This window comes from Pocillopora damicornis, chromosome 9, assembly GCF_964200805.1.
Source record: "Pocillopora damicornis chromosome 9, jaPocDami1.2, whole genome shotgun sequence".
NCBI classification, from domain to species: domain Eukaryota; kingdom Metazoa; phylum Cnidaria; class Anthozoa; order Scleractinia; family Pocilloporidae; genus Pocillopora; species Pocillopora damicornis.
In genome coordinates, this window is record NC_142678.1 from 511393 (window position 1) to 536223 (window position 24831).

The 24831-nt window shown below is 36.9% G+C and overlaps 4 protein-coding genes and 1 long non-coding RNA gene across 7 annotated transcripts in view; 3 read left to right on the plus strand and 2 right to left on the minus strand.

The window, feature by feature from the left end:
• Positions 1 to 502: 502 nt before the first annotated feature.
• On the minus strand, positions 503 to 9117 carry LOC113670240 (carbonyl reductase [NADPH] 1). Of its 2 annotated transcripts, none has more exons than XM_089181880.1 (9): positions 8984 to 9117; positions 5920 to 6001; positions 5623 to 5801; positions 5107 to 5219; positions 4559 to 4681; positions 4034 to 4080; positions 3174 to 3268; positions 3009 to 3072; positions 503 to 1457 (listed from the first exon to the last, which is right to left on the minus strand). In XM_089181880.1, the coding sequence occupies exons 1-9, from the start codon at positions 9002 to 9004 to the stop codon at positions 1363 to 1365; spliced, it is 819 nt and encodes a 272-aa protein (XP_089038006.1). In that variant the 5' UTR covers positions 9005 to 9117; the 3' UTR covers positions 503 to 1362. The 2 variants fall into 2 exon arrangements, with proteins under 2 accessions (XP_089038006.1, XP_027042147.2); XM_027186346.2 differs by lacking the exon at positions 8984 to 9117 and adding an exon at positions 6648 to 6703.
• On the plus strand, positions 7841 to 15589 carry LOC113670231 (carbonyl reductase [NADPH] 1). The gene is made up of 9 exons (XM_089181879.1): positions 7841 to 8052; positions 8200 to 8281; positions 9033 to 9211; positions 9864 to 9976; positions 12510 to 12632; positions 12995 to 13041; positions 13135 to 13229; positions 14128 to 14191; positions 14463 to 15589. The coding sequence occupies exons 1-9, from the start codon at positions 8038 to 8040 to the stop codon at positions 14618 to 14620; spliced, it is 876 nt and encodes a 291-aa protein (XP_089038005.1). The 5' UTR covers positions 7841 to 8037; the 3' UTR covers positions 14621 to 15589.
• On the minus strand, positions 15346 to 23686 carry LOC113670242 (uncharacterized). Of its 2 annotated transcripts, none has more exons than XM_089181884.1 (4): positions 23537 to 23686; positions 17346 to 17410; positions 16911 to 16982; positions 15346 to 16725 (listed from the first exon to the last, which is right to left on the minus strand). In XM_089181884.1, the coding sequence occupies exons 1-4, from the start codon at positions 23582 to 23584 to the stop codon at positions 16404 to 16406; spliced, it is 507 nt and encodes a 168-aa protein (XP_089038010.1). In that variant the 5' UTR covers positions 23585 to 23686; the 3' UTR covers positions 15346 to 16403. The 2 variants fall into 2 exon arrangements, with proteins under 2 accessions (XP_089038010.1, XP_027042149.2); XM_027186348.2 differs by lacking the exon at positions 23537 to 23686 and adding an exon at positions 18594 to 18696.
• Positions 18843 to 21820, plus strand: LOC113670243 (uncharacterized). Its single transcript, XR_016179629.1, has 4 exons — positions 18843 to 19070; positions 19434 to 19496; positions 19747 to 19806; positions 20484 to 21820. It is a non-coding gene; the product is annotated as an uncharacterized LOC113670243 (long non-coding RNA).
• Positions 23687 to 23784: 98 nt separating the features above from the next.
• LOC113670235 (SWI/SNF-related matrix-associated actin-dependent regulator of chromatin subfamily D member 1) overlaps positions 23785 to 24831 on the plus strand; it is a 7420-nt gene continuing 6373 nt past the window's right edge. The window contains exons 1-2 of the mRNA XM_027186342.2: positions 23785 to 23933; positions 24628 to 24788. Coding sequence (XP_027042143.2) covers positions 23823 to 23933; positions 24628 to 24788 — 272 coding nt within the window. The 5' untranslated portion in view covers positions 23785 to 23822. The remainder of the gene's footprint in view (positions 23934 to 24627; positions 24789 to 24831) is intronic.

Sequence of the window (24831 nt, forward strand, 5' to 3'; positions counted from 1 at the left end):
GTAACAAAAGTGAGACATCGGGCGGATGCGTTCGAAATAAGACGATGGCGTCCGGAATCAGACGGTACCGTATAAAATCGGACGGAAGCGTCCGAAATCAGACGAAACCATCCGAAAATGGCGGAAGCGTGTCGAAGATCAGACGGACGCGAACGACATCGGACAGTTGCGTTTGAAATCAAACAATGATGTCCGAAAATGGAAGGAAGAGCCCGAAACTGGACGGAACTGATCGAAATGGGACAATAATAACGTCCAAAAGCGGACGAAAGAAAACGAAATTTAGCGTAATTTTCTAAAATTTGTCTCTTGAGTGCGTCGAAGATCGGACGCACGTGCCTGAAATAGATTGGAAGCGTCCAAAATGGGATAATAGCGTCTGAAATGGGACAGAAATGAGTGTAGAGAGGGGGAGGGGGAAGGTGGGAGAGATAAAAGGAACTATGTTAACTTCCTTAAAATCAGTAAATGATTAACGAACTTAAGAAAAAGAGAAACCTGATAAAAGTGCAACCCTTTTTATTAAGAAAGATTATGATTATCTAAGAGTTAAAACATAAAGTGATTATTTTCTTTCAGATTTTTGACCTTCTACAGGCAACCAGATGTTCTGGGAGAACTTGCATGAGTGCAAATCACATATTAAAGGATTGTAATGCAGCCATGCATTTGAACATCTAGGAGGATTGGTATGAAAACTAAATCAACTGAATATGTTCTTTATCACTGATTTTCTAGCCTTAAGCAATTGACAAAGGAATGTGTTACATGTGTTGGCTAACAAAGAAAAGAAGTAGTACATCTACAAACAAGACAAAATATGCAATCAAATAATTTATCATCTCTTATCATCATCTACTATTTATTGCTAGTTTTGTTCTCTTTGACAATATCATTCCCTAATCACATCACAACATTGTTGGCAATTCTTTTAAAAACTAACAGCCTGTTACAACTACTGGTACATCTGTTTGATTGATAAAGACTAGTTAAGAACCCTGCACTACAATGGACTATCCACCTTTTCTTTGACACTGAAACAATTTGAAACCACTAAAAAGAAAATTATTTACCAATTCTTCTGACAAACTACAAAGTTTCCATGCAAAGACACCTCTAAAATAATTGCTTGTTCCACATTTACTTTCTGCCACAGATAAAGGTATGAAAGAGACAAGAGTGATTTAAAAACAATAACCCAATTTTGTGCAAATATGAAATAATGTCTATGGATATATATTGCAACATATTTTTGCATTAAATAGTGGCCTTTTTCTTATTTAGCCACAGGATGACAGGTTGGCACTTCTCTTCTGAAGTGTGCGCAGGCAGGTTACTAGGTTACTATTGATGTGCACTGGGTTACCACTCATGCACAGCCTTCTCAGCAACAAACTCCCCATGAGGTTTGCCAACATTTGGTGGCAAGAGGGCAAGGTAGACAGGTGTTTCTGCACCTGAAAAAGAAGACAAGTCCAATTTACTTTATCCAAAAAATTAATTGCATGTCAAGGCTGTGCTCGAAGGAAAATTTCAGGGAGCCCTTTGGGCTCCCAAGCGTTTTAGCTTGGGTGCGCAGGCCTAAAAGATGATCGCCCAAATCAAAATTTCGGGGAGCCCTTCGGGCTCCCAAACATTTTAGCTGAGGTGCCCGGGCCTCCTAGTTGGTCGCCCAAATTAATAAATCAGTCAGTTAATTATTAAAAATGCGTGATACGTAATAACTTGTCACGACACCAAGGACAATGCGGGACTTGTAGAGTTTATACCCGTTTCTAAAACAATCACAAAAAAAAACGTATCTTTTCTTTTTTATACATCGTGTTTTACTGGAAAAACAATCTTAAGTTATGTTTTTGCCTCGCAGACACGGCAGTAAAAAGCCGGCTAAAATATTAAATTAGCATAGAAGAGCGACTCCCGTGTTTATTCAGCGATTTATTAATCGCCGACCGTACTATCAGAGCAGAAGTAACAACTTCTTTTGAAAAACTAGCTGATGAGCCATCCCAATTTGAAGGAAAAATTTTAATGCTATTGGAAAAGCCGTTAAAATCGAAAACTGTGCAGCTAGTCAAGTTCAAAGTCAAGGATTATGCTACATGTGAATTCACGTGGAACGACCCTTGAACATTAACGCGCGCCCGATGGAACAACATTTTCTTTTAAAAGAACGACTCCCGTGTTCATTTAGCGATTTATTAATCGTCGACCGTACTTTACGCCTGTCAGAGCAGAAGTAACAATTGCTTTTCAAAAACTAACTAACGAGCCATCCTAATTTAAAGGAAAAATTATAATACTATTTGGAAAAGCGGTTAAAATCGAAAACTGTGCAGCTTGTCACGATCAAAGTCGATGATTATGTTACACGTAAATTCACGTGGAACGACCTTTGAATATCAACGCGCGCCCGATTGAACAACATTTTCTTTTTTTTTTTTTGACTGTAAATCAAGAAACCAACACCAGCCAGTCGCCCGGCCGGGCGACCAAGAAAATATTTTCAGTCGCCCGAAGCCAAATGTTAGTCGCCTCAGGCGACCGGGCGCCGTTAGAGCACAGCCTTGCATGTTATAAATTGAAGAATCAGAGAAACAGTAATGGTATGTTACCCAGTTTGTGGCCAAAAAAACTTCTGTTGATTACTTCCTTTTTGATTTTCCATACAGAAAAATGTTAGCAGAGAAACCTGAATAATTTTTCTATTTATTGATAGTTTAAGCAGGCTTTAGTCATAAAAAGTAACAGTTCAGCTGCTACACCATTCAATACAAACAAAAGTTACAGCACCTAAACAAATGGCTCACTTGGAAGGAAATATCCCACGAGACTAAACAATTTTGTGAAAATTGTTAACTAAAGATATTACAAAAGGGATCAACGTGGAAACTAAAAATTAAAACTGAAATTAAAAATGGCCAAAAGCAAGGCAATATACTGGACAGCTTTTTTTACCTTAATAAAAGAGAAATTTAATTGCCATGAGATCTTTGTTGAATACTTACCCTCATCAGGACTTTTGGGAGCCTTTGGTCCAGCCATATCAGTCCGCACCCATCCAGGACAACACTACTCCAACCCAAAAATAAATTAATAGAAAGATTAATCAATCTTAATCAATGGTCACACTGAATCAAAAGCAGAGAAAATAATCAGTGAAATCTGCTCACAGCATTTAATAAAATGTCCTCCCTTGGATCTGTTGTCAATGCCCTCGCCTGTATCTTGCTAAGAGCTGTCAAACCTATTTTTGATGTACCATAAGCTGTGGATCAAAAGCACTCTATCATCATATAGAAGATTCTCAAGCATACCAATACATAATGATAAGGAAAGTGAGTGGAGTGCATAAAGGGTTTCTAAAGGCTAATTACCCTCATCTGGAGTTTTGTAAATGTGAGTAACTTGCACTGCTGACAACCAGTATAATTGCATTTGTTACACCCATTTTGAAATCACTGGTGGTCCCTGTAATCTGATTGGCTCTAATTGATGCAATTTATTCATGAATCACACCATTTTTTGCTTTAAATTGCATATTTTCCCAGCAAATGAAGAGGCTACACTAACAACAAAAAAACCAATCGGATTTCAAGGCTTGTTTAAAGTAGCCAATCAAATTGCAGGAAAATGAGAGACAAAGAGTATCGTGGCAAATTTGCAACTTTTTTTCCAAAACTATTACTTTTTTCCCCCCAAAAAATGGATGAATTTAATTTCAGACTGGCTCAGTACTGCATCAATAAAATATTTGAACTGACCAAGTCCTGTATTTGGGTGATTTCAAAATGGATGCAATGAAGTGGTAATTGAACCTCGTGTCATGCAGTTTTGGTCTGAAATCATACTTTTGATTTCAAATCGAACTTGCACTGTGCGCTTGTTCTATTTGGAAATCATGCATATGATTTCAGCCCAAATTGCACCCCACTCAGTTCAATTACCAATATTAATCACTATTGATTTCAAACTAGATGTAATATATCAAGAAGAACGAAAGAGAATACAGCATGACTCCACAATATCTCACCTGAGTTGGACCATCCTTTCTGCTTATGGACGCCATCCTTTACATCTCTAAAGAACAATAATGAGTTAAATGTATTTTAATCTCTCAATTCAAAGTTGACAAATATGATAATTTTCCATAAACCATACTTCCTTGAATAAGTGCCTGCAGTCTGATAAGTGCCCTTCCCTTTGGCCATAATATCAAATAAAAACACCTCTCTCAAATAAGTGCCCCCCTCTTCCTTCACTTTCTAAAATAACAGGGATGCAAGGAAAACCTGCCTCTACTACTACTATAATCATAACTTTTAAGGCTTCCACCACTACGGAATCAGAAAAGGTTTCAAATTTTTTTAATTTTCCCACCCTTCAACGAGTGCTCTCCTTCTAATAAGTACTGAAATTATGACTAGGTGCTTGGGCACTTACTCAAGGAAATTCTATATGCAAAGAAAAATGTAAGATGATTAAAATAATCCTCAAAGTTAGATACTGAGCTTCTAAGGTAGAGTCAGTAGGAAAGTTACATATCAAACAAACTTACTGCACAAACTGATCCAGCAAGGAAATAAGGCCTTCTTCAGTCAAAGTTGGAGAAGTAAACTTCTCTTGAATTTCTTTTGACACCTGAGCCAAACGTCCAGCCCTGGAGGACACATTCACTACCCTTGAAAATAAGAATTCATATCAAGAATAATAAGTTATCCCAAAAAAAAACAGCTCACACAGAATTGATTTGTGATATCAGACCAACTTTGTTGTTGTCCTGACAACAAAATTTTCTGCAAGATTTGGCAAACTATGGTTGAAAGAAGTGTGTTGTAATAAAATTTGGTTAGATTCACAACATTATTACTTCATGAATATGCTTCTAGCAATTAACTCTTTCACTCCTAAATTCTCCATATCAATTCTCCTTACTGTCTGGCACTCATTATTTCTGATATCAGTTATGAGAATTCTGTTAATATAATTAAAGTAATCACCTCTAGTCTATATTTGTCTTTAATCTCATCACCTGTCTACATGAAAGTGTACTTCTTGGTTGAACCTGAGAGTGAAAGGGCTTTCATAAAGCAAAAGAGATGTTACCTTGCATGTGGTCTCAAAAGAGGGAAAAGTGCACGGCAGACGTCAAGAGTGCCCTGAAAGTTTGTGCGTAGAGTCACTTCAACCTGTTCTGTAAATGGAGCTGTAGATGCCATCTATGAAAACGAAAATAGCAATTATCGTAATAAACACATGAGCATATGGCCTGGGGCTTGCTTTATTGAAAAACAGTAAAAATCACAATTTGAGGGCTGTGCAAGATGAAACCAGCAGAGCTGCTAAAAGTCTCATAGCTCAATTTATGGAAAGGTGAGAAGAAAGAGAAAAGTAAAAATGAAGAAAGAGGTAAAGTAGCAGTCATATTGTTTGACTGAGAAAGGTTGGGTTGGATAACATGGCCAAAGTTTTCCTGTCTGGCTTTTCCCCTCTGGTGAAATGTTGAAAGTAACATCGTCATCATGTACAAAAGTTAAAATGATTAACTTAAAACACTAAATAAAAGCCCCTGTATCATCCTTCAAATTGAAAACTATAGGAAAACAAAAGGCATCAACAGACCTTGTAGGCTATTGCTGCATTGTTAACAAGAACATCAATGCCACCATACTGTTCCTGAACGAACTTTCTAAACTTTTCAATGCTTTCTAATGAAATAATGTCTAACTGGTGAAATGACACTGTGAGTCCTTCACCACTTAATTGTTTGACAGCCTCCTTGCCTCTTTGCTCATCTCGTGCTGTTAAAGAAGAAATGACAAAACAATACCATTTGAATCTTATAGCCAACCACATCAAGGCTAAACTGACCAATCACCTCACATCAGATTACCAAAGCATTGCTGTCTAAAAGTGTACCTGTCAAAATTACTGTTCCTGGGAATTCTTTGCAGAGTCTTTGAACAATAGCATAACCTATGCCTTTATTGGCACCAGTAACCTACAACATTGGAAATAAAGAAAAATGTCAATTATTGGATTACTAATTGATCCAATACCAAATTCTCTAGACTAACATAATGAGAATAATTTGGCAGACAGTAAGGAGAATTACTTATGAGATCTTGGGAGTTGAAGGGTTAAACTGATGGATTCATAAACCAGCCCCCACCCTTCCCACTAAAAGAGTCCCTGCAATTAATTGTAGCTGTACTGTTATCACTCAAAGCTAGAATTAACAGCTAAATATTTTTTAGAAGGAAAATTGCAAGGTAAATAAACATCTAAAATCGAGAATGACACTTAAAGAAATTATTCGATTTTCAGTTTTGTTGCATTCAGTTCCCACATGGTTCTCGTCTTAAAATACCAAAGTTGCACATAAAAACATACACGATAAGAATACTGAAACTTGGGTTCTGAAGCGTGGTCCCTGTCGACTGAAATATCATGAGAGTAGCACAAAACACGAACTCAGTCGGTAACATATCAGGTATGTAGCTAGGTTTTTGCACGATTGACATCATCGCAAACAGTACCCTGGTCTATCATCAAGGGGCGCGCATCTACCTAAGTTTTGCACTTAGCTGCATAGGTGGCCATGATTTGAGGAGAAATACTGAAATTCTAAAGTTAAATGAGCTTACCACTGCAACTTTTGAGGAAGACATGTCGACCACTTTGTTTCGTCAAGGTGATGTGTGAAACTGCCTAAAGACTGGGTACCATTTGTGCAGCATCGGTCGCAAAAAGGCAAAAAAAAGGGAGGGGTGAGAGGGTAGATAGTTTGGTCTGCCTTTCTTTTCAATGAAACAAATGCCTTGTTCTACTTGTGATTTCTAAGATTTATTTGCTAACGTTGTTATAAGAAGAGTTGCAAATGCAATGGGGAACTTTTCTTTTTTTAACCAAAACCACTGTTAACTAATTAAGTCCTAACCGGTAAGTACTAAAACATGGAACGACCCAAAACCACCTAAAACCACCTACAACCACCTCAAAAATTTCAAAAACCACCTACAACTACCTCAAAAACATCTACAGCCACTCGAAAACTATCTAAAACAAAGCATAAATGTCTTAAATAAGGCGAAACGACAACATGTCACGTACATGAAATACGAGAATGGAACGAAACCTCCACCTCCCCCTGAAATCTTACTCTCCCTGGTCCCATGTATAATCAACCATCTCACGAAATGAAATGCGAAACATTTTTTATTACCTCAGTGGTAAAAGACCTAGAGAACTTTACAAAATGAACAATCAAGTTACAAAAAATAATAAAGTAAAATAACAAACTCGTAGTCAAGACTGACTTGACTTAGCTTTTTCTACCTGCAGACGTTTTGGCTTACGTCTGGAGTATGAGTAAGAATGATCATTAGAAATATTTCAAGTGAACTGTGCGTGCATTTGGAATCTTCCTTAGGCACGAACGCCATCGTGCTGGTATTCATACAGCATGCAGTTGCACGAGTGGTGCTCACTCACGTTTTGCTACAATTACATTTCCATTGCTGAGATTATAAATGGAGAAAAACACTACCTTGGACCATTACGTAAACAAATGAAACGTGAGCCAAAACGTCTGCTAGTAAAGTTCTTTAGGTCTTTTACTACTGAGGTAATAAAAAATATAATTGGCATGCTTTCGCATTTCATTTCGTGAGATGGTTGATTATACATGGGACCAGGGAGAGTAAGATTTCAGGGGGAGGTGGAGGTTTCATTCGATTCTCGTATTTCATGTACGTGGCATGTTGTCGTTTTTGCCTTATTTTTTATGCCTTGTGTTGGATGGTTTTAGATAGTTTGCGAGTGGCTGTAGATGTTTTTGAGGTGGTTGTAGGTCGTTGTTGAAATTTTTGAGGTGCTTGTAGATGGTTGTAGGTGTAGGTCGTTGTAGGTGGTTTTAGGTAGTTTTAGGTCGTTCCATGTTTTAGTACTTGCCTGTCCTATCCAACCATCTCGATCCCCATTTGTGCTATTAGTGTCCAATCCTTCTCTGAGTGAACCTTGAAAAAGTCTCCAAACATGCGAGTTGCAGTTGTGAGTAGTGATTCTTTTTAACTCTTTACATAAGGAAATCTTTTCGGCAATTCAGTTTGATTCGTTAAGTTCAAAGCCTTCTCGAGAATCTCATTTTTGTTGATAGTATTCTAAACTACAAAACATGGAGTTTCATTCAATCTGCAGGTTACAGGTGCTAACAAGGGAATAGGATTTGCTATAGTCAAAAAGTTGTGTAAAGAATTTTCTGGAACTGTTATTTTAACAGGTGATCAGTTCTTCTTAATATAACCTTAACCTAAACAAAATAATAATTTCTTGACCTTTTCACTCCCAAGATCTGATTTTTAGTAATTCTCCTTACTGTCAGCCATACAATTCCTATAATGTTCGTTTGGAGGACGTGGTATTGGATCGACTAACATTCCCTTAGGTGATATTGTTAGGAGAAAGTCTCTCTTGGTCATTCATGGGAGTGAAAAGGGTTAATTAGGGAATGGAAAGTAAAGAATGGGCACTTTTCATTTGGTTGGTTCCTAAACATTCTTTTGGCTTTTGCACAACTGTATAATATACTCTGTAAATCCAGATGAAGGGCAACATTGCCCACAGAGAAAAAAAATTATAGGTCTACTGGTTTTCTGTTATCTGATGGTTTTTAGGGGTGATCAGTCCACAGGACACCCAGCTGTGGAGGGCTGAGGATTCTCCTGTATGGACATTTTTTTAAGAATTACTGCCCGAGGGGGAGGAGGGGGGGCATTGTGTGACATGCTGAGGCTGGTGCTAAGGAGATAAGAGGATGAGGGAAAGTTTGTTGTTTGGTCTCATTCATGAGACTCCTTATACTTGGTAACACCTGATGTGGATCAGAGTAGCAGCCCAATCTGATGCATACAGTACTTCACTTTAACAAGATTTCCAGCCAAAAATCAGAAACCTAATTTTTAGGTCAATCTATAATCCTTACCTGCAGAAGGTTTTGTATCATTTTGACTGTCTGCGAACTTTGCTTTTAGCAAGGGATGAACAAAGAGGACTGGAAGCTGTCAAACAACTAAGCACTGAAGGTGCTTCACCTGTATTTCATCAGTTGGATATTGTTTCACCAGAAAGCATTGAGAGGATAAAGAAACATCTCATGGAGCAATATGGTGGATTGGATCTTCTTGTAAATAATGCCGGGATAGCTTTTAAGGTGGGTTGAAACAAGTGTTAACCCTAAAACTCCTACAAATGATCAAGACAGAATTTTTCCTTCCCATATCAATAGAATATCAAGTGGACAAGAGATGAGAAATAAAGGAAAATATTATAACTTATAAGTAAATTATAAGTTGATAAAATACCAAATTCTCTGAAGAAAAATCATAAGAATTGTATGGTATACAGTAAGGAGAATTACTAATGAGATCTTAGGAGTGATAGGGTTAGGTTGTGAGAAGAAATACTTGACAATCAAGCTCAGAATTATTGTGTATCACATATATTTCAGCATTGGTGCCTGTAAAGCATCTATACCCAAGGACATATCATAAGCTTGGTATTAAGCTATAATGCTAGATGTTAAATTCCCTTTACACCCTAATATTTTACAGTATTGACATGGAGAATTTGTTTTATGATCTAGAGCCCCTTTCATAAGTGATCATTACCTTTATTCTCATGACCTAAATGCTTGATTAAGTAGCAGCTCTGTAAGGAGAAATAAGATGTTAATCACTCTGAGGGATAAAAGGGTTATCCTATGTCCCTACATCAACTGTTAAAAAACTGATGTCCCTCTTAGATAAATCTACTGAAAAGTGAAGTATTGATATTTGTTTTTTTTGTTTTTGAATATTAATTAGCGGGCATCCACAGTTCCTTTTCCAGAACAAGCTGAAGTGACTATCCAGACAAACTTTCATGGTACGCTTAATGTGTGCAGAGCACTGTTACCAATTTTAAAACCACATGCAAGGTTAGTAAGGATCATAAGCTCCCATGCAGAAAGGAAACCAATGGTGCTTTGCTTGGTTGGTTTAAGATACATTTATCAAATTATTTACTGCTGTTAGCCTCCTTTAACCTCTATCAAACAACAGAATAAGACAATTTGCATCTTTCAATATTGCATGTCACTCCTGAAAATTCTACGCTCTATTTGAATAATTATCTACTCAGACACATCATGCTTTTGAAATTGCTGATCCCAGTTAAGTAGGGCGACCCTAAAAGCAGGAACGGCGGAATGGCGGAATGGCGGAATGGCGGAAAATGACCCCAAATCCTAAAACACGGAACGGCGGAAAATGACCCCAAATCCTAAAACACGGAACGGCGGAAAATGACCCCAAATCCTAAAACACGGAACGGCGGAAAATGACCCCAAATCCTAAAACATGGAACGGCGGAAAATGACCCCAAATCCTAAAACATGGAATGGCGGAAAATGACCCCAAATCCTAAAACACGGAACGGCGGAAAATGACCCCAAATCCTAAAACACGGAACGGATAGCAGGGCATGTTGCACAAATTTTGTACAAAGACACCAAGCGCTTGGCTCATTTATCCCCACGACGATAACACACGTGACTAAAATTAAGTGTTATTAATTTTTTTCTTTTACTGAGTGGTATAAATAATAATGAACGATTATGCATGAAAGATAGCTGCGTTTTCGCGTTGTTAAGCTGTTTAGTTACCTTTTGTTATGCAAAATTTGAGACAAAGAAGAGGCTATCGGTCGAGGATCCTATTTTTATTTGGCTCTCTTGATCCTTTGGCCTTGCCTATAATTCCGTCTTTTAGGCTCTGGGGTAATTTTCCGCCATGCCGTCTTTTAGGAGTTGCTGCTAGCAAATGACTGGAAAAAATGGGGTCAAATCCAAGGGAAATTGGGTCTTGTTCGAGGAAGTGGGGATTTCGAGTTCGCCGGGTTCGAGTTAGCGGGGTTCTAGTGACAGGATCTATTCTCACCATGCAAATTAGAAGAATTAGTGAAATAGCCCCTTTTTTGTTTAGAAAGTTTATTTCTTCCGCTGATATGTAAGCCGTAAATTTCACAGAAGGATGGTAGTGTTTTGGACACCTGGTCGCGAAGAAATTCTTCAAATTCTTCTTGACGGCTTCCTTCTGCTAACTTTCTTTTGTCTTTTCACGCCATGAGAAATTCCCACGCGCGTGACACCCTGCAAACCTCTCTTCAACTAGTGTTACTCAAGTCCCAAAACTTATTCGTGGATGAAAAAACGCTCGTATTGAAGGGCTCGTAGCGAGGGCTTGCTCTCACGCTAGTCTAAGTTTGGGCACGGTGGTATTTTGGACACCTGGTCGCGAAGAAATTCTTTAAATTCTTCTTGACGGCTTCCTTCTGCTAACTTTCTTTTGTCTTTTCACGCCATGAGAAATTCCCACGCGCGTGACACACTGCAAACCTCGCTTCAACTAGTGTTACTCAAGTCCCAAAACTTAGTCGTGGATGAAAAGACGCTCGTATTGAAGGGCTCGTAACGAGGGCTTGCTCTCAAGCTAGTCTAAGTTTGGAGCTAGGGCTGAACGTTGTCATATTTTGAGAAGCCTGAAAACGTTCCTGTGATGTTCTCACAGTTACAAGCATATGAGATATTATTGTTTCAATAAATCAATGCAGACGTGACCAGGAAACGTGTCAAAGTTATAATTGTTTATTGGAATGTGGTATGTCGAGTTGGTTTTCACATGCTGTGCGACTTTTTATGCCGCGACTAAAACTCATGGCAAATTTTGCATAACAAAAGGTAACTAAACAGGTTTACAACGCGAAAACGCAGTTATCTTTCATGCATAATGGTTCATTATTATTTATACCACTCAGTGAAAGGAAAAAATTAGTAACACTTAATTTTAGTCACGCGCGTTATCGTCGTGAGGATAAATGAGCCAAGCGCTTGGTGTCTTTGTACAAAATTTGTGCAACATGCCCTGACATCCGTTCCGTGTTTTAGGATTTGGGGTCATTTTCCGCCGTTCCGTGTTTTAGGATTTGGGGTCATTTTCCGCCGTTCCGTGTTTTAGGATTTGGGGTCATTTTCCGCCGTTCCGTGTTTTAGGATTTGGGGTCATTTTCCGCCGTTCCGTGTTTTAGGATTTGGGGTCATTTTCCGCCATTCCGCCATTCCGCCGTTCCGGCTTTTAGGGTCGCCCGTTAAGGGCGTTAAGTATGTTGGATGCGCTCAAACATGAAGTTAAGAATGGCCATTGCTTGCCATAGAGGAGGGAGAGGGAGGGGGTGTTACATTTTTTTACCACAAGAAATTGGGACAGGGCCTAGAAAGACTGCACTTGATAGAAAAGAGATTGCACCAGCCCTCCCCTCCCCTCCCCTTTCCATCTAACAGTTTGTCCCCATTGTAAATATTGAAAATTGTCCTTCATTGTGTACTGTCAATCACCTGTCAGTAAATGTTAAGTTACTTCCAGGTCTTTCAGCATTATCAATACTAAGGGAGTATCTTTGCTTTGATTTTCCAGATTGGTGAATATTTCCTCCCATTTAGGGGGTTTGGCTCAACTATCAGAAGACCTTCAGAAGAAGTTCTCTTCTCCAACATTAACTGAAGAAAATCTTGCTAATTTGATGGATCAGTTTGTTAAGTAAGTTCTTGATCAATGGATCTATTAATTTGCTTTGTCAAACAAGAACTTAAAGTGGATGTGCTATATGTTAACCATTGTGTTCTCAATTTGTATACTGTAACAAAAGTTAATTGTGATAAAATGTTTCTTTACTTTGGTAATTAAAATCTGGCTTTTAGCTTTTTGTCCATAATGGCATGTACTCAACAAGCAAATGTTGTTGATAAGAATTAGAATTCATTTGAATTAAGGAATACAATTTTGCAAGTGTTACAAATGGCAAACATGGTCACGACAAGCAGAATGAAATCTATATATTACCACAGGACATTTGTTACTTGTAGTGAATATTTCTCTTTTTTTCCACAATATATTTTCAGAGATGCCAAGGATGGTACACACTCACAGAAGGGATGGTTAACCTCTGGTAAAGCAAACTCTTAAACAGTATTTTAAGTCTCTATGTAATAATTGATAACAACTGGGCATTCCTGAATCCAATTTTCTTTCTGCCTTCCAGCCTATGGAATGTCCCATATAGGAATAATTGCTTTAACCAAGATTCTAGCAAGGAATACATTACAAGATTCTAGAGAGGACATTCTTATCAATGCTGTAAGTGATTTGAAATACAATCATCATCATCATCATGTAATTTGCAATTGACAATTAATTTACAGACATCCTAATTTACAATGTTTATTTCCTTTGTCAATTCCTGTGTCTTTTTCATAATCGACTTGGTGTGACCTTCCACTCCCCCCATCCTGACAATGACAACCACATAGTTTTAACCCTTTACAAATTATCTATATTCTCCAAACTGTTCCCTATACATTCCCTTTGGTGATGACAAGGGGAATTTTGTAAATAATCTAAGATTTTCAATTATTTCGTTTATTCTCGTGATCTTAATAAAGATTCAGCAGTATTGCTGCAAGGCAAAGTCAGATGCTGGTTACTTTGAGGTTCTAAAGGCTAATATAAGATAGTTTACAAATGATTGTGGCAGGAAAAATTAAAATTAATGAAAATTGAATTGAATGTTTGCTATGTTAATTGTTGAGGTTGGGATGGATGCCTGAAGTTAGTAAAACGAAACCAATGGGAACATTTTACACATTTACATATAAAGGACACATGAAATTGACAGTTTTCGTCCTGGATGTAAACTCAGTGTCGATTTTTTATGAAGTTTTACTATAGTAGTGTTGAAATGATTTTCAGTTTCCTTGCAGTGTTTTTTTTTGTGTGTGTGAGCTTTTGTTACCTTTTGTTCTTTAACCCTTTAACTCACATCAGTGTCCAAGACAGAATTTCTCCTTACAGCATCAAAACAATATCAAACAGTTTAGTGATGAGAATAAAGACAAATATAATCCAGGAGATTTTTAGTTGACCCAATACCAAATTCTCTGAATCACCAAGATCTTCCAGTGAGAGGGTTAAGTTGTTGACATCAGTGAGGTTTGTGCTCATCAATTTCTAAAAAATGTTTTTTGTTATTCGGCAGTGTGATCCTGGCTGGGTACGCACAGACATGGCTGGACCAAAAGCAACAAAATCTCCCAAGGAAGGTACAACTGAATTTTTATTTTCCCCACATCTACCTCCTCTAGTTATCTTACAAACATATGTAGTTTGAGTACTTTTTTCATGCCCTCACTTGTTGAAATTGAAGGTGATCTATGCCTTTTACATTTACATCATTTACATCACAAACAAACAATCCTTTGGGAATTAATTTCACCACCAACTGAAAGTTTTTCATGCTTACTGTGTTGAATGATAATGCTTTTCCATTGATAAAATAATTCAACCATTATCCATAATTGATTTGTTTTTAAGGTGCAGAGACTCCAGTTTATGCTGCTTTGCTTCCAATAAATGTTGGCAAACCACATGGTGAATTCCTCAAAGAAAAAATGATTCAGGAATGGGAGGTGATGTCAACAAGATCTCATGCCTCAGAAGCTGAGGAGAGACTCAAGAAGGAACAAAAATAGTTCTTAGCTCTTGACATCTCATGATAAAACTTTTTCCTTTGGCTCACTTGTTACTTTAGTACAGATGAAGAGTATCGTCAGTAAAATTAGTTTGGGATGTTGTGGTAATTCAATCAACTCATGGAGATAAAAGTGACTGTTTGTCTGAGTGATGGTGATGAATAGATGGTGGAGGTGGTTACTTTATTTACGAAAGAAGTACCACTGTTTCTCAGCCCCAGCATGGTATCTGTTGTGAAAATAAAGATCACAAGCCCTAGGAAAACATAGTGGCAGAGATTTTGTAAAAAGAGGGACTCTCAGAGATGGATGCATGAGAGGAGTTGTGTCCAGTTGCTAAAGATAGGGGCAGATGGGAGGGGACGCATGGGAGCTTTGTGGACAACTGACCACAAAGACGGAAGATTGAAAGGATTTGATGGCAGATTAATGATTGCTTGGAAATAAGTGAATGGTAGGAAGTATTGTCCCCATCAACAGTGGTTGGCAAGGAAAATGAACCTGGCCAGACTTGAATTTTTAGACCCTGAAAAGGAATGCAGTTTTTTTCTCAAGTTGTCAAAGGGTTGGTTTTGAGATTTGGAGAATGGTAGACTTCTCTTCCCACAATGTCTTTTTATAAAAAAGATATACATGTACTTATAAATATAACAAGTGAAAATTAGTTCTGAATCATCACTTGTCACAAAAAATCAACTATTATTATTGGCTAATTTGATAACTGATTACAGCTATGCACACTATTTATTGGTTGTTTAGTTAAGTGTGTTACACTCAGCAGTTTGAAGCAAGTCAAAGTCATAACCAACTTTTTGCATGAATCACTTACAATGTATTTGAAAAAGTTAAGTAAATTTAAAGTAAAACAATGCATCACTGATTGTAAAAAATGCTTAGTGGTAATGCATATACATGGATCACAATAGATGAAAAATGAATGATGTTTGACATCACTTCATATCTCATAAACGTGCCTAAAATATCTATATCTTAATATCAGAAATAATCTAACACCTTCTAAGAAGGTTACTATAAACATCTTAATAATACAGTGTCTTAAAAAATCTATTCTTAGTGAGTAGAAAATCATCCATCAGTGAACTGATATGACAAGACTAATTTTCAAGATGCTAGGAAAATATCAACCCTGCCCCCCTTTGGGATTTGCACTGTAGTTTTTGAGACTTCACTCATTTGCACTCCTAAAATTCCTGCCAAAATGTATAAGTTTGCCTTATTGCATCTCCAAAGGGTAGGGATGTGTGATTTTTGTTTTCTTGTCATCAGTTTGTAGGGTGAGATACTGAGTAAGTTATACACTAATGATACCCATGACTTGAGAGGTTAATGGTTCTCAGCTAAGGATTCATCCAAAGAATTATAATTGGGCTCTAGGCTCATCTTATATGAAAGTAAACATATGATACAATAAGTCTTAAGTAACATTCTGGTAGCTGGAAAAATTTTGTTAAAAAAATTGCGCTAAAAAACTTGTGTATAAGACTTAACAAAATAGTGACCATCATCAGGATCACCAAACTTTTCTTGCTAAAACAATACCCTTGCTAACTCCTCTCAGAAAACAAAAAATGAAAAAGGGACATTTTATGCAATATGACATTACAAAATTACTCAACTTTAAGCAACAAAAATGTCACAACTTACTTCAAGACCAGCAGGTTGCCAAATTGGCAACTTTTGCTACAAATGTTATTGCTATTTTTTTTTCTTATTCACCACTGCAGCTAAAACATGTTTAAGCTCTGAGCCTTGAATGACTAAGCTAAGAAGAAGTGCTCACAAAAGCACCTTGTTTCACCATAGGAGCACTTGTGTATGGTGGTGGTGGATCCTGATAAGCATAAACTTGTGGTGGGTATGCTGTATACTGGGTATTCCCTGTGCCTGGTATGAATGTGGCTTGACCTGGTGGGGGGTACACAGGGTAGGCAGCAGGTACCCTCATCACACTCTCAGTGACTGTGGTATGCACAGCCTGAGGGGGTCGGACCTGGGCTACAACTACTTGATGTGCGCGACGATAGCGATAGCGATAGTACCACCAAATGATGAAACTAATCACAAAAGTGGCCACAATGCCCGTCCTTTGAATTGAAAACAAATTATTAGGAATTGAGCAATATGCAAAATGTCTTATTTTAATGAAAATGTGAACTAACTTTATCTACAAGACAACCTGGAAAAATGTTGTCAGGTTCATCCTGTACATCATTTTGTCAAAGAAATTATGCAATGAGGTAGGTTCAGAATAATTTTGATTTGCACTTACCAGAGGTACCATCTTGTATAAACATATGTACAACAACTTCGAGTTCCACAACAGTATTCATTGTTAGTACAGCTATGGAGCAAAAATTGAAAAAAAAATTAATTCACAGCAAAATGCAAAAGATCATCATGAATGCTAGCATATTAGGTAAATGTCACTAATTTACATGTTTCTTCCCAATTTAGTCAGTTTTAGTTATCTAAAAGAAGAACAGAAATGCTGTTGTTAAAGGTCTTTGACTGACAAATAAAACATCAAGTGTTTTCAACTATGTGAAAAAAATTGCAGCAAATAGGAGTTATCCATATTCACATTGACTCATATTTTCACTTTTGAAATAAACCAATAAATAGAAACAAAACATCAAAGGATATCACATTACTTTATTTCTTTTAAAGTTTACAAATAATGTGAAAAAAATTAAACATTGCCCACCTGTAATAGGTAGTGGTGTACCTGCCATACCTTTGCCTTGAGTATGAACATCTGAGGCCATTGGACTGATACAAAATCATTTAAGAACATTTTCTTGTGAGATTGGACTTCAGTGTCAATGAAATGAGGATATTATGTGTAATAATAACATTTATTATACTAATAATGGTGATAACATCAAGAATAATCTTAACTATTTATTATAATGATGATGATGTTAATGGTTATATGATGATGACCAGAATCATGAATATAAGTACAACATGTTGAAACATTCAAAAACGAAAATAATTTTGGAAATTAAATCCTCCACCATAACATACAAAACTTTTACAAGCAATTGTTCTTCAGATTTCTGTTGATCATTGCTAAAAGTTTTTTCAATAGGCCATGTATACGGTTTTTCTAATAACATCATCTAATCAAAAATAGTGTTTAGGTGACAAATCCCACTCAATTTTGACCAGAAAGACAACAAATAGCGAAACAAGCCTCACAGGTGGTCTGTATTATAATTGAATTGCTAAAAAGAAGCTTGAAAACATTCAGGCTTTGTTGGGATTCGAATCTTTGCCCTATAGTCTCTTATAATCTAGAATGATTTGCAGAGAGAAGCGAGACCAAACAATCGAAAATTTTGTTTTATCAACTGAAATGATCATGTAAATTAGCCACCGCAAAGAGCTTTTAAAACTTTCTATGGTGGCCATTTAAATTTCATTGTCAACCCGGTTGAAAAACCAAATTGTCTTGTAATACCCCCTACAGTCTCGACGCTACAATTTCTTTAGAAACTTGCCCGCTCTAGTCATCTGTCGAACAATCGATAGTTAAATTTCAGGTTGTTGGGCGCTATTAGCGATCTTGAGCAAACCACGACGGCGACGGCAACGAGGACTGGCGCCGTATGAGACGGTAAACACATGCAGCCATTTTTTAAATTCTAATTGGTAAAGTTTTCGCACAGCCCCATACTATGGTAAAACAAATCTGTTTTCCCAATGGAAATGTATTGTTTTTGTCATTGTTTTCTCTATTCAAGAACTGAATTCATAATGTAGTATGGGGCTGTGCGGAAATTTTACCTTCTAATTAAAGGCAGAAATTCATTTTTTTAATCCAAGTCCTTCTCAGCGTTGCCGTCCTGACTGCTTTAGGTCCCTAATTACGCAGCTGAACAAATTCAAATCATGCTGCAATAAGTGTGAACTAAAAGCTAGGTAAACGTATCTTAATTTTGAAGATTACCTCAATGAAAACTGTCAGAAATATAAGACAAACGAAAGCGATCTTCATAATATCAAGCCAACAGCAAACTTGCGAACGCTCTTGTACGGGACAAGACAGGAATGTTACCACTCACTTAGACGCACGTAAGAGGATATTTTTATATGTCACTTCCGCTTTCTTCCGGAATCCCGAACGCATGTCTATCTATTGACCGGATCTTTCCGAAGTTACCCGAGTTGGAACTGACGAGAGATTAGGAAACAACCTGTAGCATTGCATTATGGGTAAATTTTCATCCAATATGTCAGCGCGTTTTTCAGCTTCTGCTCACGAGGCGCAGCAGAGTTTGTCACCGATGTTCTTACCACATTTTTATGTCTTCTGTGATCTATTATTATACAGAACCAAGGCAACATAAAATATATTTGTTTTATATGATAAAAAGCAACATGTTGATTGGTGACATCATCTCTACGTCTGTCCTCCTATAGATAAGTAAGAACCAATCAAAATGCTTGTATAATTCAGCTTATTATATATTAGACATTATGATCTCAACATTTTAATTTATTTTATAGAAAAAAAAATTAAATATCTTATGTTTGCCCTGGAATGTGCTTGTGATATTTTCAATGAATTTTGTATGGTTGAGCTTAGTTTTCAATCTCTTTTGTGATTTTTCAGTGTCCAGCCAGCAGTTCAAATGCTGCCATGTCAATGCACACACAGGGCACATAAGGAATACATCCTTATAATGCATTATAATCAAAATAATTAAAATTACTTGTCTTATATGAGGATTATTATTAGTATGATAAATGTACTGAAAATTTTGTTTTTGTTGTTTCCTTTTTCCAGCAAAAGAAGAAAATGAGAATCTACTTAACTACAAACTTTTATCTGCCGAGACCAGAGAATGAAGTAAGATATCTTAAAACCTATCCTCAGTTAAGAAGTTGTGATGGTGTTTCTTAGCTGTTAATTTTCCTTACAATGGGATTAATTTGCATGCATCATTTTCATAGCACAGCATGAAATCTACATCATAACACAGATACTTTGCTATGATGGTTTATTTCTGGTACTCTAACATGAATTTGGTGCATGAATATCAAAGAGTCAAGTAGCAATAAATGTATCTAACTCTTCAAACCATTCTTTTGTACACCAGGATGAAAAAAATATTGTTCCTTCATGGAAGCTGAGAATGGAGGGTCATCTTCTAGAGGAGGTACAAGTGTATGATAAAAGTGTGAAATGCATGATACAGTGAAACTCATTTAAACGGACACATGCAGAACCCTTGCTAATTTGTGCTGAAAAGGGGGTGTCCATATGAAACAGCTTCTAGTAAATTGCATAATGATCACAAGCAGTATTTCAGATTGTGACAGAGTAAAACAGAAATTTAATTCACATCTTTGATGGATCAAATGTTCTAAGCCTTTTTTGTCCTATGTAAGCTCTGTTACACCAGTTTCCTGAAATGAAATGCAATTAAAGATATAGTGTAAAACAAATTAAGATACATTTAGCACTGTCAAAGTCTGTGGAGTTCAATGTACTTCATTAATACATACCACTATCTTAAATTGTATCACGTAAATGAAGATCAGTGGACCTGAGTTTGAATATTGAAGTTTTGAATACACTGTTAACTGAGAGATGTTCAAACTCTTAAGTGAAACCTCTTCAAGTGTCTGCCTAATATGCCTGTAGATTTGGGTTGTTGGATTTTAGAGGTTACATTAGCTCATCATGTGAGTATACTGAATATAGGTTGGTTTTCTGGAAAAATTTAGAATGTTAATTCTGGGTAGCAAGTTGGTGTATGTTTTATACAGGTTTCACTGTACAAAGTAAATGTTTGCCTGAATTTACTAAAATGGTTTTGTTCCATGCACACAGATGCAGGCTTTTAAGACTGATGGTCCAAGACAGAAACAAAAGTTCTGAACATATTTCAAGAGACTTGTGATAGAGTTGGACAGGGAGTTTTATTTTCTTTATGGACAACTGACCACAAAGAAGGAAGATTTAAAGGATTTGATGGCAGATTAATGATTGTTTGGAAATTAGTGAATTGTAGGATGTATTTTCCTTATCAACAGTGGTTGGCAAGGAAAATGAACCTGGCCAGACTTGGATTTTAAGACCAAGTTGTCAAAGGGTTGGTTTTGAGATTTGGAGAATGGTAGACTTCTTTTCCTGTATGTCTTCTTATAGAAAAAAATATACATGCACTTATAATTAAGATGTGTAAAAATTAATTCTGAATTGTCACTTATCACCAAATATAAACTATTTTTAATGGCTAATTTGATAACTGATTACAGCTACATTTACTATTTATCAGTTGTTAATTAAGTGTTTTACACTCAATAGTTTGTAGCAAGTCAAAGTCATAACCAGCTTTATGCATGAATCACCCATGATATATTTGACAATGTTTAGCAAATTAAAACAATGGACCATAGATTGTAAAAAATATTTATTGGTAATGCGTATATTATGCATGGAACACAATAAACAATGAGAAATGAATGATGTTTGACATCACTTCATATCTCATAAATATGCTTAAAATATCTATATCTTAATAACCAAAAATAGTTGAACACCTTTTAAGTAGGGTACTATAAATATCTTAATAATACAGTGTATTAAAAGTAGTATATAAAAAAGTAGTGTATAAAAAGAAGTAAAACTCTGGTAGCTGGAAAAATTTTGTTAAAAAATTGTGATAGAAAACTTGTGTATAAGTCCTAACAAAATAGTGTCAAGTAGCAAGTCAAAGCCATAACCAGCTTTTTGCATGAATCACATGCAATATATTTGACAATGTTTAGTAAATTTAAAGTAAAACAATGCACCGTTGAGTGTAAAAAATGCGCACTGGTAATGCATATGCATGGAACACAAAAACACTAAACCAAGAAATTTTTAATAGGAGAGCATACATACAAATATTTGTTTGGAAGGACGTTGAACTACGGTGGCGATGAATTAAACAATAGATCGGGTCGAGTTTGAAAGCAAATCGGCTAGCCTACGTGTAGCCATACCCTCCCCTGAAACGGAGGCGAGGGGAAGGAGTGCCCTCGCTTCCGTTTCACCTTGGGGGGGAGGGTACGGGCTACACGCACGCTACAAAGCGGCCAGAAATATCTTACTGCAAGACATACCTTACTTGGGAAACTTATCTCTCGTATTCTTGTGAAATAAATGCTTTCGATTACAAAAAAGTGAGTGAGGAAAAAGAAATACGTGTGTTTATCCTTACACTTCCAGAGTCATAAGAATCAGTTGCTAGCACTTGACGCCGTGACGCCACGACTTCAAAGGTCGCGTCTTAGAAATTAACTCAAAGAGTGGAAAAACTGTAGATGTTATTCAGAAATATTTAAGTCAAACCAAGGAATGAGACCGCATTAACCACTGTAAAACGATGCAAAGCTCGTAACTTCAAATTTCAACTCGAAGAAAAGAGAGACAAGCGTGACTTTGTCGACCACGTGAGAACGAAGGTGGGCTAAAACTGGCGATAAAACTGGCGATACACCTAGCGATTTTATTCGCCGATCGCCGCGATCAGCGTATAAAATCGCCGATATCTGGCATTTGCATAGGCGGTGTTGATTACATTGAAACAAATTTTAAAAAGAGCAAGAACTATTTCCATGAACTTGGGAACATCTAAAAGCTCAATAACTACTCAAAAAAGTTCCATGAATCTCTGCACGAGAAACATTTCGTACAGGATTTTATCCAACTAAATTCAATGTCTTTCGTCGTCCAGTCAATGTACCCTTCTGTTTTACGCTATCCTTAATTTGTTGGACACATTTGTCACACTTGCTTCCCAAATAATTTCTTGAATTCTCCTTCTTTCTGTAATCTAAAATTTTAATTTGTCAATCGCTTCGTAGCTCTAATCAAAACACGATGAACGCAGTTCGCACGAGCGTTCGAAACCCGAAGTTCCGTGCCAAGAGCATTTAGTCTCATGTTTTGTGCTTAGCACATGAATTGAAGATCGAACATGTCGCGCTGAGAATTATTTTGTATTTCCCAAGCTTTTCATAGCGAACTTTTGTTCGGTAACGAAAATTCGAAGAAACATCGCTCTTTCTTCCGACGAAGTGACGCGAAGAGCAAGCGAGAAACTTCACGAACTTTCGCACGAAAGTTCGATGAATTTTCGAAGGAACAATCAACAAAATTCGGCGATTTTTGTTTGCATTACTATTGCACAATACTGCATGAGTACAATATGTTGAAACATTCAAAAACGAAAATAAATTGGAAATTAGGTCCTCCACCATAACATACCAACTTTTACAAGCAATTGTTCTTCCGATTTCTGTTGATCATTGATGAAAGTTTTTTTTAATAGACAATGGACATGGTTTTTCTAATAACATCATCTAATCAAAAATAGTGTTTAACTGCAATAAATCCTACTTAATTTAGACCAGTAAGACAACAAATAGTGAAACGATCCTCAGAGGTGGTCTGTATTTGATTGAATTGCTAAAAAGAAGCTTGAAATTTTCAAGTTTTGACGGAATTCGAGCCTTTGCCCTATAGTGTCTTATAATCTAGGATTTGAAAGCACAAATGATTTGCAGAGAGAAGCGAGACCAAACAATCGAAAAATTTGTTCTATCAACTAAGATTATCATGTTAATTTGCCACTGCAAAGAGCTTTTGAAACTCTCTTTGGTGGCCAATTAAATTACGTTGTCAATCCAGTTAGAAAACCAAATCATCCCTTAATACCCCCCACTGTCTCGACGCTACAATTATTTAGAGACTTTCCCGCTTTTTTTATCTGTCGAACAATCGATCGTCAAATTTCAGGTTGTTGAGCGTTAATTACGCAGCTGAATCAATTCAAATTATGCTGCAATAAATGTGAACTAAAAGCTAGGTAAATGTATCTTAATTGTGAAGATTACCTCAATGAAAACTGCCAGAAATATAAGACAAACGAAAACGATCTTCATAATGTCAAGCCAACATCAAACTTACGAACGTTCTTGTACAGAACAACACAGGAATGTTGCCACTCACCTGAACGCACTTAGGAAGATATTTTTTAGATATCACGTCCGCTTTCCTCCGGAACCCCAAACGCTTGTTTAGCTCTTGATTCGATCTTTCCGAAGTTATCCGAGTTTGAACTCCCGAAAGATTCCGAAACAAGCTGTAGCATTGCATTGTGGGTAACTTTCTTCATTCAATATGGCGGCGCGTTTTCCAGCTTCTGCTTCAATGCAGAAAATGGCAAATAACCCGCAGCAGTCCTCCATATATCAGCGCTCTCAGTTCCAACAATCACCATATGGAATTTCGGTGAGTTCTTTACTATTTGATTCCTTTTGCTTTCCTTTAAACCGATAACATCACATTGACTATAAAACACGAATTAAAATCTTTCTGAAACAAGCACGAGGACGATCATGTCTGTTTCCAAAGCTTTATTTCCATTTGATCGTTGACGATTTCTGTTGATTGCTGAAAGTTATAAGGAAACCCTTTTACCGATCGGCAGCGATGACAAGGAAACCAAGTTTTGGAGGACATTTTTTTGAAAATCAACGAATGGTAGCACAAATAAGTTCCGATTATGAGTTTTCAAGTTGTTCAAATCCACTGCTTTTTCTTACAAGTAGATTCCATGTTGCCGAGAGCCTGTTCAGTAACAGAGTTTATCACTGATGTTCGTACCACATTTTGATGTCTTCTGTGACCTATTACTGTACAGATCCAAGGCAACTTAAAATCTATTTGTTTAAATGATATATTGATAAAAAGCAACATGTGTTTGATGGTGACATCATCTGTGTCTCCTCCTAGAGATGATTTGTAAGAACCAATCAAAATGCATGTATAATTCAGCATATCATATACTTTATATTATGGTCTCAACGTTCATGATAAAAAATATAAATTGAATATCTTATGTTTGCCCTGGAATGTGCCTGTGATATTTTTAATGAATTTTGCATGGTTGAGTTTAGTTTCAATCACTTTTGTGATTTTTCAGCGTCCAGCCAGCAGTTCAAATACTGCCATGGCAATGCGCATGCAGGGTACATCAGGAGTACATCCTTATGGTCCTAATGTGCCTCGGGCAGGACTGGTACCAGGTGCTGCTGCTGCACTGGAGCAGGCGAGGCGGAGACAGGATGCCAAGAACAGGAGAAGGTTTGTAGTGAGTCTGAACTAAAGCAACTCAATTTGCAAGAAT